Source organism: Leptonychotes weddellii, chromosome 6, assembly GCF_054177405.1.
Source record: "Leptonychotes weddellii isolate Sample4059 chromosome 6, ASM5417740v2, whole genome shotgun sequence".
In the NCBI taxonomy this organism is placed as follows: domain Eukaryota; kingdom Metazoa; phylum Chordata; class Mammalia; order Carnivora; family Phocidae; genus Leptonychotes; species Leptonychotes weddellii.
Window position 1 is genome coordinate 15,079,286 of NC_138374.1, and position 15,536 is coordinate 15,094,821.

Sequence of the window (15,536 nt, forward strand, 5' to 3'; positions counted from 1 at the left end):
TAGACAATATATAAACCATAGCATATGGTCTAAGTAGAATATCTATATTAATATACAAAGACAACTGCTAAGTAACGATGCCTCACATTTTTTCAGTGTCAATAATCTTAGAGATTTTTTAAAAATATTTTGCTTTTTCTGTTAATCATACACAATAAAAAACAATGTAAAAGATTCTTCATTTTATGAATCTTTTGCCAGCACAGGGATCAAAACTACTCCATTAAAATAAAATATGGAAGGAAAGGAAGGTGAGGGAGATGGAGGAGGGAAGTGAGTGAGGGAGGAGGGAAGAGAGGGAGGAAGAGGGAAGGAGAAGCCATATAAAAATAACTGCTTCTAAAATATTAGTAATAAAATAACTTCAAAAAATCATTTTAAAAGCTTCAAAGGTCTTATTTTTCAGAGATATATAGAATTGTACTAGATTATAATTGTATATAGCAATATATATGACATTATTATATTTACATAATATATAGTAGAAAGCACAGTTTAATCACAAACACTGTAATAACCTAGTTAAGTGCAAGGATTAAAAACAGTTGAGTTTTACATGTTACAAAATTGTAAACGGAGACATTTTGAGAGCTAAACGACAAGGATGACACTTTACTAGGCAAAAAAGGATAAGGGTATTCCAACAGAGTGAACACTAAGTGTCAGGGCTTTAAAGCACGAAGAACCATGACACTGAAAAACTAAAGGCAGGCCAGGGAGGCTAGAACACCCTGAGGGAAGAGAAGTAGGGTGTGGACAGGTAGGATTTTAGCTTTCATACTAAAAGCAATGGAAACATGAACTGAAAAGATCAAAATCACTGAACACTAAAGCACAGAGCCGATACAAATTTGAAAATTTTTTTTAGAATTCCAAAAACTAATGTTGCCCTGTGTCTCTCCTGAAACATCCCAGAAGTTTGCCATAAATTGACCAATATTTCCATCACACATCATCTATTTAAAAACAGAATAATATATGGACTGCTGCAAAAAGAAAATATAAAGTGTGTGCAGATAAGAGTTAACATAGCAGGCCTGACTGGTATTCTTTCGAAGGCCTGCTTATAAGGCTGGCCCTTGCCTGGATTTCAGGAGGGTGCCTGCCATTCCCAGAACAAGTAAGAGTGGCTCGCTACTCTTAAACCGGTCGTACAAATAATATGGTTTATGCTGAACACTTGCCTTCTTTCTGGGACTCTAGAATTTTCCTACATGCTGCCAGGCAGAAGCTGCCTATTTAGCCAGCCCCCAGTAAAAACCTTGGTTGCTAAGTCTCTAATGAGAGGCCCTGGTAATATCTCAAATGTGCTCGAACAACTCCTTGCTGGGAGTTAAGTTGTCTTATATGGCTCCACTAAGAGAGGAGGAAGCCTGTGTTTTGTCTCCCCTGGACTTAGCCTCACCAAAGCACCTTTTCCCTCTGCTGCTTTCACTCTGTATCCTTTAGCTGTAACAAATTACAGCTGTGAGTCCTCCTAAAGAATTATGGAACCTGGTGATGGTACTGGGAACCCTGACACACCATCAAATTATATATGGAGTCATTGAAAGGTTTAGTGTCATTATAAAATTAGAACTCCATTCTTCTAATTTTTAATAAAGTATAAAACAGAAAAGTAGTGTCTACTACATAATGAGAATACCAGCATTTACCCAGTAGTACCCTGGCATTTAGGTTGGTAAGTCTGATTTAATTATGCATCAACATATACCTAGCAGTCACATTTTAAAATATGTCAAATGTTCCTAATAGATTTTTTTATGAAACAAGAAACACTTTTCCTTAATAGCCATTGTGCTAAATTTGGGTATTATATAACGTATCATTAATGCATCCAGCATAAAAAGGCAAAAAAATTTTATAAACTCTCAAGTAGAAACAGAAAAAAAAAACCCAAAACATGAGACACCTATCAGTTTAATGTAAACATGTGCTAAATCATTATGAATAACAAGCTTAGAGCACAGCTATATTCTTAAATGTTTGAAGATCAGAACCATTCATTACTATTAAATATCTTTTTACTTTAGACCCTGGCATTTATAATGCCTCAGGCTATTGTGAAAATGATACTGGTCACCATTACAAACTTGATATTAAAAGCTGTTTAACAGAGGAAGGAGACTGGGTATTAATTTGGACCCTTTTCAGGCTGTTTTTAAATTAATAAGCACTTCCTCACTTAGCTGAGCATTTCTGGCTTACTGATGAAATGAACTGAATATTCCGTGGAATTTAGAATAGGCTGCTGAATGTCACTTCAAGAACTATGAGCATTGCTGCAAATATGTACAGAAACATAGCAGATAGTAATGAGACAAGACACATCGCTGTAAGAAAGCAAATTAATTTAGTGACAGCTTATTGAACTTTCATGTGATAATCTCTGGGTACACCTGCTTTTGTGAATATGAATTGAATGTATATTTTGAGCAATATGAAAATATTTTGAAGTTACCAGCATTTTCATAAAGCAGCATATTACTAAAGTAATGTTTCTTTGAAATTATAGTGTTGGGATCTTCAAGTATCTTTACTTCTCAGAAGTGTATTTGTATGTAAAAATAATTTTTATTTTGTGTCACAATGTGCTATAAAAATGATGCTTCCAGTAAACCGATAAAGAGGTTACAAGGACCCATTCCAAGAAGTTCTTGAATTTGCTTCAGGTGTGGGGTAACCAACTAAGTTAACCAAATACAGTCTTTTAGGGATTATCTTAAGTACCGAAACAGTTAACTTTGGAATTCTTAACCCAGTCTTTCATCCTCCTATTAAACAAACAAGGACGCCTGTGTGGTTCAGGTCCTTAAGCAGTTAAGCATCTGCCTTGGGCTCAGGTCATGATCCCAGGGTCCTGGGATCAAGCCCCACATCGGGCTCCCTGCTCAGTGGGGAGCCTGCTTCTCCCTCTGCCTGCCGCTCCCCGTTTGTGTGCACGCTCTCTCTCTCTGGCAAATAAATAAAATCTTTTAAACAAATAAATAAAAAACAACCTTAAACATCTCTGTATCTTCAGTGGAAGACAAAGGCTAAGCTATTAAGAAAACTTTTCACAACTGGTCTGAACCTAACCCACCTTCCTCTCCTTTCATCTTTCCCAGAAGTCCCCACAGTCCTGCCACATTAAACTACTGGCCTCTCCCCAAGAAGCTTACTCTTCCACGCTTCCCTGCTTATTTCCCCGTCGCTTCCTCAGCCAGCTTCCTCCTGCTCCCTTTGCATCTGCAGCTGTACTCCTGCTTATTTTTCAAGTTCCAGCCTAACTGTCTCCCCCTCTGAGAAATCTTTTCCAATGATTCTAGAGGAAGTGAATTACTCCTTTCCTCAGGTTCCATGATGCTTTTTATTTAACTGTTACATATGTCCTCAGCAGCTAGCAGACTACCCTGCATATACTACATGTTCAATACACTTACACTTACATGAGCTTGACCAAGACACAGAGGCATCCAAAACTAGCAGATAATGAGATACTCTTGTTTCTTAAATCAATACAGATAAATTTTTGAAAACATGATTTAGCTACCAGGAATACTTGAGTTCTTCATAAATCTCACTGACTGGCAATTTCAAGATACAATGTATTACAATTTATAAGCATCCGAGGTTTCCCTTGCACTGAAAATTTTAATCTATCACTCCTTTTTTAAAATCACTTTTTTAAAACTAAGTTATCTTTCAATTCTGTACTATATCCTCATTTTTACTCTAAGATCAGTGACCCTCTCTCCTTTATACCACTTCGACTGTGGAGCTTCAATTAATTTAAGCCTAATTATTATTATTATTTTTTAAAGATTTTATTTATTTATTTGACAGAGAGAGACACAGCGAGAGAGGGAACACAAGCAGGGGGAGTGGGAGAGGGAGAAGCAGGTCTTCCGCCGAGCAGGGAGCCCGATATGGGGCTCAATCCCAGGACCCTGGGATCGTGACCTGAGCCGAAGGCAGACGCTTAACGACTGAGCCACCCAGGCGCCCCAATTTAAGCCTAATTAAATGGAACCTTTAATTAGTTGCATTCACCCCATATGCTCTCTTTTTTAGAAAGAAAGAAACAAGAGAAAAAAGATCTGAAAAAATGTCAAAGTTCTAAAGCAAATACTAAGTATAATCTCTTACATCTTCAGAATTTGTAATACCATAAAAGAGGATTTCCTAGTGTGCTTTGGAAAACATTAACCTTTATAAATCGTTTTTTAATAACGCAGGGTCAAAGAAAAAGTATCTGCTATAATATTTGGCATTCCACTGTAATTCATGTCATCTGAAATTAAAGGAAGTCTAATCACATTTCCTAATAAGAACTTTAAACCTTTATATCTTAGTGAGAAGAGTATAAGATTAGAGTCACAAGTTTCATTTTCTCATAGGACAAATTTAAGTCTAAATCTACAAAATGAACTTTTAAAAATACTTGATCGTAAAAAAGTAAATCATGTCCTTAACCTCAGAGAAAAAAAATATACTAAATGCTGGTTCTTTAGGAAGGCAAACCATTATCACTAAACTTAACTCTTCATGAGAAGGTACATGGGGTCCTTAAATCATAGATCAGAAATTACTTTTAGAATCATTGAAGTCTCGCCAAATGTTCATTTTCCAATGAGCAAATGAGTCAGCTACTCCCCCAGTACCTATGCCAGGACAGTCTGTTAGAAACAATTAAAGGGCAGATACCTTTATCAGAGTATGTGTGTTCTAATGCATGAAGATCAGGCAGTAGATGAATACAGTTTATGCAGCAGTAGGTGAAGAAATCAAGGATGACTACTTTTCCACACAGATCCTTGTAGACAGAAATAGGCTCTTCTGTGTTCAGCCATTCTAATCCTGAAATTTACACAAAACAGATTATCATGATTAAAGGAAAAGGCAGAGATAATTTATCTAAAATTTTCCATTAAAATGTAAACCATTATTATTTCTAAGGAAGGGATGGGGGTGGCGTAAGATGGGAAAGATGCTATTATGCAGCAGTATGCAAATATAGTAAGAAAAAGCTACTAAATTCTTTCAGAAATAGAATAGTCTGTGTGAAAGAAAGCAAGATCAACACATTTAGGTAAAAATGAGAGTAAATATCAAATATTAAGAGGACCTAAGTACACAATCAGGTTCAAATGAGCTTTTGAGAATGAAGCAATCTTAAGAATAGCGAGACAGGACTAAATTCAAAAAGGAGCAAGGTGTTAAAATATAAACATACAAAATGCCTAAGCCAATTTCATAAGAACTAAAGTGCTCTGGATTTGAATGAGACCTTAAATACAAAATATTTTAAATGCAAAGTTAAGCAAAATACACTATTACAGATTTCATGGAAGCAACATTAATATTGATGAAGAACGTGTTCCCTTCCCTCCAAAGAAAAATGGAATCTCATTAATCTGTACTTTTATAAATCAGAATTTATAATTACTTGAGCATGACTTACAAAGCATGACTTACAATTTTAACTATGCACTATAAAGAAAGACTTTGTTAAATATTAAAAGTACAGCATCTCTACTTAACCAATTTAGAAAAACAAAGATAATGAGCTTATTGTTTATAAGTAAATGTAGCCACTAACACTATTAATTACATCTCGAAGCAGGTATTCAGAAAATATTTTATAGAAACTGAAAGCCAAAGTTGGGTGGAATTAAGTGAATAATAACAGCTAAAGACTAATAACAGTAACTGGAGTTAATTAAAATAAAATTCTAAAAAATAAATAATCTGCAAATCAAACTAGCCTTTCCGCCTTAGTTAGTCCAACCTAGTGAGGTTTTAGGGTAGAGGAAGCTCTTAATGATGCATTTTAATAAAGTGTTAATTTTATACCAGATCAAATAAACATATAAAACTTCAAACTTCTGTATGTTTCACATCTTAATTGCAAAATATTTATGAATCGGTCTTTTAAATTTATTTTCTGTAAATAGTCAAGAGTGACGTAGATTGGAGGGTAAAGAAAGTACTATTACATGTCAGTTATTGTGCTTAACCAGGCTTAATAATAATAAATTTTACAATAACAATAATTACAATGAATATAATTTTAAAAAACTGTCAACATTTATTGAGCTGTCCTATGAACTAAGAACTTTAGATATATTACCTCTAATCCACATAATTAACCTGAAAGCTAAATACTGGTTTTATTTTATGAGGGAGTAAAGTAAGGCTTGGAGAAATCAAGTAACTTGCTCAAAATCATGCAACTAACAAATGAAATAACTCGGATTTAATCCCAAATCTGTCTGAATCCATCCGTTACACCACCGTTTCCCATAAACACATCTCTTAAGAAATGAACAAAGCATGCTGTTTCTGAGATAAGTTATGTTTTTATAACTTCTTGATTATAGCTTACTGATAAAGAAACCAAGAAAACCTGTTATCTAGTATTCTGAGCTCAATAATCAGATCCCGCAGAAAATCTGACTAGGTCACATATGAAGCCTGAATATTTTGTTGTTATTTATGAGTCACTAAGGTCAAATATCATGGTAATAAAATACACCCACTGTAAATATAAACACAACTAGAAAATATAAACACAACTAGAAAATAAAAACACGGGCCCAAAACGTAGCTGGTGGCCTGCTTGTTTATAACACTGTACTACGTAACTAACTTCTTACAAAGTTTTTTAAAAATATACACGTATGTATCTAATCTCTTAAAGTTCTTTTGATGGGAGAAGCAGTCATGAACCCAACTCTTCCCTAATAACTCCACAATATTTCAAATTCAGCATAGGATTAGTAATGGAAAAAAATAAGCATTTTTGAAGGTGGGAGCAAAAGGCTTGGAAAGACACATAAGACTCTTGTCAAAGGCAAGGTTCTGATGTATCTCCCATGAGATACTGAACCCTGCCATATCCAACCAATTAACTATACATGTGGTTTCAGTGTCACGCCAGGAGACATGCCAACACCAACAAAACAATGCCAGTCCCAACCAAAGAAGGGAAAGTACGGTTTCACTTATCACAGCAAGATGTGCTTCCCAAATAGCACTACTGGGAATACCTGTTCCCCGGTGTTCCAAACACTCACAGAGCTGGGATTCAAACCCTGGAGATGGGCCGTAATTGATTCAGATTTTAAAAATTACCAATTTCAAGACTTTGAACAAGTAAGTGTGGCACAGTTAAGATACTTGCCAATCTGGAGTCCGCACAAGCCGGCTCTGGCAGTTACTGTGAAGCGTTGAGGAAAGTACTTAGCCTTCTTGTGCCTCCGTTTCCTCAACTATAAAATAGGTCTTTAAGCTGTCTCAACGAGTTGTGGAGAGGGATAACTAAAATAGTCCCCGGACGTGTTTACAACTGTGTGTGGCACAGAAGTGATCAATAAATGTTAGCATTATGCGCAGTGGATGACAATGACGATCCTGGGCAACCAGACTTAAAGGACAGGGTGGCATGGACACTTCAATCTTTGCCAATCGGGACCACTAAACCTTCATGGAAGGTCTACTTAGTTCACACCAGGCCCCGGCAGGGACTCGGGATACAGAGGCGAATGTGCACGTCCCCGCGCTCCAGAAAACCACCCTTTTCCGCCGCTTGGGGACCCGGGGAAGCCGCAGAGCTGGCGAACCGCCCGGGCGCGGTCGCACAAGCCCGCCTCGCCCCCCGCTTCAGGGGAGGGCGTCGTCCCCGAGGAAGGGGAGGTTCCGGGAGGGGTCCCCACCCCGAAGCCTGCCCCTCACCTTCCGGAAACTCGGGCACTGACAAGTCCTGCTCCCAGCCGTCCACCTTCTGCAGATACTGGTAGACCAGGCCGTCCTTCTCCTCCTGGGTGACGGCGTCGAGCAGGGCGTACTCCAGCGAGGTCTGCGCCGGGAGCAGGCCCGCGAGGCTGCAGCCCCGGCCTCCGGGGGCCGCCATGTTCTCTCCGGCTAGTCCAGAGGCGGCCGCCGGGCCCGCGGGACGGTCTCGAATGGGGAGAGAGGAAGCGCTTACTGTCCTTTGGTTTCAAAACGGCACATTCACCTCACTCTCCACCAGCCCCCACTCCATGTAAACGACACCTTTTTCCTTTGTAATCAAGCATTCCAATGCTAAGATACAAACTGTTGAATTCCCGGGCTCGTAATTTAGCCACCGGCCCAAACCACCCCGCCCCTTCTAGAGCGTCCCGGCACAACTGAGCCTGGACATTCACAGCGCCAGATTCAGCATGGGGAAAGTCTCCGGGTTCGCGTTCCAGAAGCTCTGAGAACCATTCACCCCCCAACACTTCACTTTGGAAATTAGCGGGTTTTAGAACAAAAATAAGATAAAATAAAATAAATCAGTAGGACCCCAAAGGACACAAACTTTTTCAAAGTCCCGCCCACAGACCAGGGTCAGCCGATTCGACACAGCACTGGCTAGGGGAACCTGTTCCCGCCTAAGACACCAGAGGTAAAGCGGGTAGGGATATCCTCATGGGATAGGTTTTTGTTTTTTTTTTTTTAAGTTGGGAGTGACTGGCAATGGCTTTGGCTTGTACACAAATACAGTATTTTGTCGCCCCGCAGTGCTGAAAGTGCGAGCACGAACAGATTGTCAGCGGAGCAGGGGAGGGGGAGCCGAGGGGAGCGGACGCAGCTGGAGCTACTCCCGAGGGGGTGCGGGTGGCGGGTGGGCTGCGGCGAGGATCCGGGTGGGCTGGGCCTCCGACTTCGGAAGCGGAGGGCTCTGATAGCTTTTATGCAACGGGCTGTGCTCGCAGCTCACTCTCTCCCTGCCCTGGAAGGGGTAAGGCCCTACTCAGTGGCCTTGCAGCCTCCTGAGTTCAAAGAGAAGGCGGAGCAGGTGGGAGGCATCAGGCAGGTGAATCTTGGTTTTGAAGCTGTGGAGAGAGGGCTGGCCACGTCTAGGGCAGACCACGTCTGCAGTCTGGTTTTAGGAGTGTGGGCGGCCTCAGTGCAGGCACAACTTCACTTAGTTGAATTCTGTTTGTCCATTGTGCAGTGTTTGTTCGTTGCTGCTGGAAGAAGATACTGGACTGCCCCAGGAAACTGAAGTGGTTGAATATCCAAGAGTCAAGGATAAGGGCAATTACTACCCGCCCCCCCCCCCCCCAATCACACACCTCTTTGATTATGGTGTGATTATGGTGGTACTAGGAGGCTGAGATAGCCATTTAATGTTTGGAAACCCTGCTAAGCCAACTGCCCAGGGACTGTGGTTTTATTTGTGAATTATTTGGACAATTGTCTAGTTGAAAGGGAACTGACAGGAGCTTTATAACAATTTTACAAAGCTCATTCTAAGATTAAGCTATTGAACCTATACTTCCTATTAGTGCTTAATTTTCCAAGTATTACTGATTCTTATTTTTATGAATCAAGTCCTTGGAAAGGCCGACACACTTGAATGAAATAGTGGTCACAATGGGAAAATTCTCAGATGCTACCCCTGTGGTAGGTTCTCTTAATTTTATTGTGGTATGAATGGAATAGCAGGTGTTCTCAGGTATAAGCCTTGTAGTTTGCCAATACATTCATTACCAAAGCTTTAGATTCCCATCAAGTTAGTGGGGGTTTTGTTACTTTTTTTTTCTCAGCAAAATATTTCCATTTAAAATTTTTGTAACAAGAAATTGTTTTGTAACAAGAAATCCATTTACTTAAAAATCATTTTGCCATGTTAGAAGATGCTTTTTTGGAAGAAGACATCTGGGAATACAAATCTAAAAGAAAACCAAAACCAGTACATACAAATAATTGCTCTGAGACTATGCCAAAATCTGTTGAAAAAGCAACAGATGGAAAATACCAGTCAAAACGAAACAGAAATAAAAAAAGAACTGCAGAAGCTAAAGAGAAGACAAAGGACCCTGAAATGTGCCTTGGAGAAACAGATAGTCAGACTTCTGTAGCTTCTAGTCAGAATTCTAGTTGCGGAGATGGTATTCCCCAGTCCCAAGACAAGGAGACGGCTTCAGGAAAGCATTGCAGGACTCGCAAAAACAAACAAGTATCTCCAAAGATACGTCCAGTTTATGATGGATACTGCCCAAACTGCCAGATGCCTTTTTCCTCATTGCTAGGTCAAACACCTCGATGGCATGTTTTTGAGTGTTTGGATTCTCCATCAGTCTCTGAAACAGGTAAGATGACAAAAAAGGGAGTAGTCTTTAAGTAGTCTAAAAAGCCTGCATTAGGCCAGACGAATCAGTCCGATCAGTAAAATGAAAGGGAGATGAGACACTAAAGTATAAATGTCTTACCCTAGAAGGAAACAAGGAAACCATTCTTGAGAAGGGTAAAGAGATCATAGTCAATGGTATAATTGTAAAGAATGTTGCAAACTTGAAAACAGTTGAAATGCATTTCATTATTTCATGGAAGTTCCTAAACATCACAATGATTTTTCATAAATGTTAATTGAGCACATACTATGCTAGATACTTTCACTCTGTTTACTTACTTGACTCTCAATGACAGCAAAAAGATAAGTGGTATTGACGTTTTACAGATGAGCATTCTTAAAAGTTAAACTGCCCTTTTGTTATCTTTTGTGAAACAAATTTAAGGAATTATCCATATAGTCGAGTCTTCTAAATGTTGGATTTATCATGCTATTGTACAGGAAGAAGATCTGGGAAGGAGTCTTAGATTTTTAAGATTCGAATTAAAAATGTGCCAAATGATAACTGAAGTAATATTATGCTTTATTATCTTTTAAGATATATAATGCCACATTTAACATGTAGGTAGTCCTACTTGGAGTATATGAAAAATGGGTTGTTATGATGATTTCTATATTTCAAAGTTATAAATACCATATGTGGATTTTTAAATCTCAAAGAATTAAAATTCAGCAAAATAAAAATACTACTCAGTATAGCTTTCATGTTGTGTATGATTCAGAAGACATTTTATTATTAACCTCTAGTTATTTTAAAGTACTGCATAAAGATGCAAAAGAACTTTAAAAAAATTTTGGCACTAGCTTTTTTTTTATAAAGTGAAAAGTCTCATCAAAGGCTGCTAATTTGCTTTTAAGTGGCTTGAAAATCAGAAATGGAAGTTGGAGTCTTATGGTGAGCAGCTCAGGGTGAAATGTCTTATGATGAAGCCACCTCAAAGAGATTTTTCTTTTGGTTTTTCACTAAACTCCTTTGAATAGAATTTCATATAGACTCTTCTTGAGTTGAATTCTGTGCCACAACAAATAATTTTATGAGGTGGTTTTAAATTAAGTTAAGCAACAAGGCCTTCTAATTTATTGTAACATCATTTTTAGGAGGGAGAGTGGGTCATTTTTTGATAAAGCTGGAAATTGGGGCACCTGGCTGGCTCAGCCCGAAGAGCATGTGACTCTTGATCTTGGGGTCATGAGTTCAAGCCCCACATTGGGTGTAGAGATTGCTTAAATAAATAAAACTTAAAAAAAAAAAACCTGGAAAATAACATATAAGGGTATATGCCAAGACTGTTTCTCAATTATAATGTATGATGGGGAATAGTTTCCAGATTATTATTAAAGCCTTAATATTAACCAGTTTATCAAATTGAATTTCAAATCTTAGAATTTAAACTATTAGTGTATGAACAGCTATAACTAATTAAGATTGCTATTACTCTTATTGTATACAGTGTAAATATTAAATAATGGACCCTAATTGGGTACTCTAATTGTCACAAATCCATATTACTTGATAAGATAAAAATTGGGGTAGAACTTTAGTTCTCTGAGAGACACACTAGTCTTTTTCATTCTTTATTGCCAGAGCAATAGTGAACTAGTGAACACCTATAAATACCTTGTGTAAACATGAACTGTAGTTTGAAGAGGCTCATATTTGTGAGAGTTACTAAGGGGGAAAAGGTGTTAGTCTTACAAAATATTTGAAAAAAAAAGATTATCTGAAAAGAAATTTAAAGTGTTTGATTTAAAAATAATAACTAGCATGTTGCAAAACCATACTGGATTATTACTATTTTATGCTGGATCTTTTGCTTGTGTAAAGATAGCTACGGTCCTAAGGCCTCAAAGTAGCACTGATGACTTTCCACTTAGGTTTTAACGCTGTCTGTGCTTTGATCCTGCGTTACTTTTTAAAATTTTTCAGAGTGTCCTGATGGTCTTCTGTGCACCTCAACAATTCCTTCTCACTTCAAAAGATACACTCACCTCCTGCTTGCTCAGAGCAGGGCAGGCAGTAGTCCTTTCAGCAGCCCACCACATGGGCCAAGGGATTGCTTCAGTGAGACTAATTCAGGCTTTCTCTGTGGCCTTGAGGAAAGATGGTCTGTGCATCAGAAGCCAATGGAAAACTTAAGAAATGTTTCAACTCACCCCTCGTTAGTGACACCATGTCTAAAGAAATCGCAGTCTCCAACTGAAACCGATAAAAAGATTTCTTCTTCTTCAACAAATATCCAACCGTCCCAACAAAACCTACAATTTCCAGAATGTGTTAATAATGACAAACTGGTGGGAGTCGGTTTGCCTCTTGCTGAAGAACTAGACAGCCAAAGCAACTCAGAACACAGACACTCCCCATTGCCAGAAAATGACTTTAGTAGCTGTGAAATCTCTTATTCTCCACTTCAGACTGATGAGGAAACTTACAGTATGGATGAAAACCTGGGTGATTTGCAGCAGGAGCTATTCTTTACGGAGAGCTCTAAAGATGGCAGCCTGGAAGAAGATGACAACAGGTGCTCTTTGTTTCAAAAACCCCATGGTCGGTTCCTGAAGGACCAGCAGGAGAATGGCCCCCACGTGGATGGCTTCTTAACTCAGGATAAATACCAAGAAGTATTGTATAAATACAACACTCTCACTGGTTCATCTCAACTTTTTTTCCAAAATAAGGGTGTTATTCTGTGTGATGATCCAGCACATACTGGTAATGATTTTGCGCTGTTTCCATCTGCATCAGCACAAGGGCTTACTTCTAGTTATCAGGCCGCTAAAGCAAAACCTGGTAAGCCAGAATGTCACCCATCTCAATCAAATAAACAGAAACAGGCAATTGAAGAATCAGCTGTTTGCAATCAGATTTCCCTTACATCACTTACTAGTGAGATGCCAAGAGCTTTCAAAAGGCAGGGAGAAGGGGATCTTTCTTTCCATCCAACCCAAAATAAAATGAGAAAATCATCAAATAAGAACTTCAATGCAAAGAACAATGCTAATTCAGCGTGTGTCTGCAGAAAGGCATTAGGTGGTCAACTAGACAGTAAAGCTACAGTTCCCAATACAGAGAACTCTTCCAGTGCACTTAATGCTGTCGAGTCTCTGACAATGTCACCATCTGGTCCCAAGTGTCCTGCAACACAGCCTTCTTCCAAAGTGATGAAGCAAATGGATATAGGTGTTTATTTTGGACTACCACCCAAAAGAAAAGAAGAGAAATTGCTAGAGGGGAGTGCAGTGGAAGGGATGAACTTAAATCCAGTTGTAAGTCCTAATGAAAAGAGGTCGGGGCAGCGCAAGAGGAAAGCAGAAAAATCTTTAAGTGACTTAGAACTCGATGCAAAGAATTTAAGTGAGAGTCGGCCCTCTGTGGAACTTTCTAGTGAGAGGTCACAGCATCAAAGAAAGAGACTTAAAAAGTCAGTTTCACTACAGGAGGGAGCACATCAGAAGAGGTCACATCACCTTAACAGGACAGAATCTGGAAGAGTCAATTTAAGGAAAGACAAAGTCTTCATAAAATCACCTTGTGGCGGGCTGCAGAGAGGGAACACGAAAATCCCGGAGTCACCTAATGCAGGACAATTAAGAACAAGGACATGTCCATTCTATAAGAAAATACCTGGTAAGTTGAAAAACCAATGCTTAATATATCTACAAAGAATTGACTTTTAAAAATTTCATGTTTATTGCCCATGTTGTGTGTGTTTGTACAGAGCAGTTTTTTTGTATGTATTTCCATTGTTTTTTATACTTCATTGACGTGTAACATAGATTTTTTTTTTGCCTATTTAAATGTTTTTGCCCCATTCAATTCAGCAAACTTTTATTAAATATATTTTGTGTACAAGATACTATACTAGTAGGTAGATTTTACAGATTTGACTCAGATGAGTAAAGGTCAGCTTAATAGGGAAGGAGGAGAGGCTCTCTATAAGTAATTATAATAAAAACTTATATACAAATTATAAAATTTAATTAAAATAAAATAAGAGTCTCTAAGGCTTTAAGAGAAATACAAAGTGCTAAATAGCTTCAAAGAAGGAAAATTAACAGATTGTATAGGTCATAATAAATGCCAAACATTTTTAACCCCATCATAACTTAGTTTCTCAGCCTTTTTTGTATTTTGTAATTTCACATGCCTTCATAGATGAGTTAGAAAAATGTGTCGTAAAATGAATTTTATTATTAAAGAAACCAATAATTCTTCTTCTGAAAAGAATATAAAATCTGCCAAAATATACCTGGTTTCAGAAAGATTGTTTAAAGTGCTTTGATAGTCGCAATCCATAATTTGCTCAAAATGTTTATGTAGGGATTATCATTTATGTACATCATAGCATCAGTTATATTTTTTAATACTTATGGTGATGAATTTTCTGTATTTTAAGTGAGCCTGAGACCAGTATGCCATATGTGGGGATAAGCCTCAGTGAGATTGTGAAGGTGTGCTTATTGACTTGCACATCACAATTCACACTCTTGGTTATTTCTTTCATGAACACTTTTCAGAACAGCTCAGCCATTTTTTTTTCTTTATTGCTCCTCTAGGTAGCCTTTTTTGGGCTACTTTCTTGTTTCCCTTCTTCCTCCCCCACCTCCCATCCCCCACAATGAAATTCAAATACTACAGATATGCTGTCCTCTGTTATTGTACTGTGACCTGGTGGAGGGCCACAACCACTGTAATATGTATGATTATTTGGGCCTTCAATCATTTGTGCCCCCAGTATCAATTGCCACAAGAGAATAAAATAAGAAAGTTAGCATTTTCCTTTTGCTGTTTCGCAGAAGTACAGGATTTTAGGTCAGTAAAACAAAGAAATAATTGGTTTGTAGCTTAGTATTTTAATTTTTTTGGTACAGTTATTCATTTAAAAAAAAAAAAAAAAGCCATGGGCGCCTGGGTGCCTCAGTTGGTTAAGCATTGGACTCTTGGTCTCAGCTCAGGTCTTAATCTCAGGGTCATGAGTTCAAGCCCTGAGTTGGGCTCCCCGCTGGCCATGGAGCCAACTTAAGAGACTAATTTTCATCTCTAGTATGCCCTTTTGCTGAATTTATGTGGCATAAGTTTTTAAATTATGAAGCTCAGTTGGAATTGAGACGTAAAGACGTGAATAGGGGGTTTCCTATTTACATTCAAATCGGACATCTTTCACTCTTTCACTCTCTTGGCTCTTGCTCAAGCAGCTGTGTGCTCTTCTCATTGCAGGGACTGGCTTTACAGTTGATGCCTTCCAGTACGGACTGGTTGAAGGGTGCACAGCCTATTTTCTCACACATTTTCATTCTGATCACTATGCTGGATTGTCTAAAAACTTCACATTTCCAATTTATTGTAGTGAGGTAAGTTTTAGCCTTCTAAATTCTAAATGTATGGAATGCA

General features: G+C 38.3%; 2 protein-coding genes across 7 annotated transcripts in view; one reads left to right on the plus strand and one right to left on the minus strand.

Moving 5' to 3' along the window:
- Window positions 1-8,244, minus strand: part of NHLRC2 (NHL repeat containing 2) — a 59,769-nt gene extending 51,525 nt beyond the window's left edge. For both annotated transcript variants that reach the window (XR_014146188.1, XM_081823477.1), the window contains exons 1-2: window positions 7,717-8,244; window positions 4,687-4,839 (exon numbers count right to left, since the gene is read on the minus strand). Coding sequence is in view for 1 of the 2 variants with exons in the window: in XM_081823477.1 (XP_081679603.1) it covers window positions 4,687-4,839; window positions 7,717-7,894 (331 nt within the window). In the remaining variant the exon portion in view is untranslated. The remainder of the gene's footprint in view (window positions 1-4,686; window positions 4,840-7,716) is intronic.
- An 84-nt stretch (window positions 8,245-8,328) lies between these two features.
- The window catches only part of DCLRE1A (DNA cross-link repair 1A), a 28,968-nt gene continuing 21,760 nt past the window's right edge, over window positions 8,329-15,536 (plus strand). For 2 of the 5 annotated variants that reach the window (XM_081823475.1, XM_081823472.1), the window contains exons 1-3: window positions 8,568-10,106; window positions 12,075-13,772; window positions 15,363-15,496. In XM_081823475.1, coding sequence (XP_081679601.1) covers window positions 9,641-10,106; window positions 12,075-13,772; window positions 15,363-15,496 — 2,298 coding nt within the window. In that variant the 5' untranslated portion in view covers window positions 8,568-9,640. Of the gene's footprint in view, window positions 8,414-8,566; window positions 10,107-12,074; window positions 13,773-15,362; window positions 15,497-15,536 lie in introns of those variants that run through there. The other 3 variants (XM_081823473.1, XM_081823474.1, XM_081823476.1) reach the window with 3 other exon arrangements.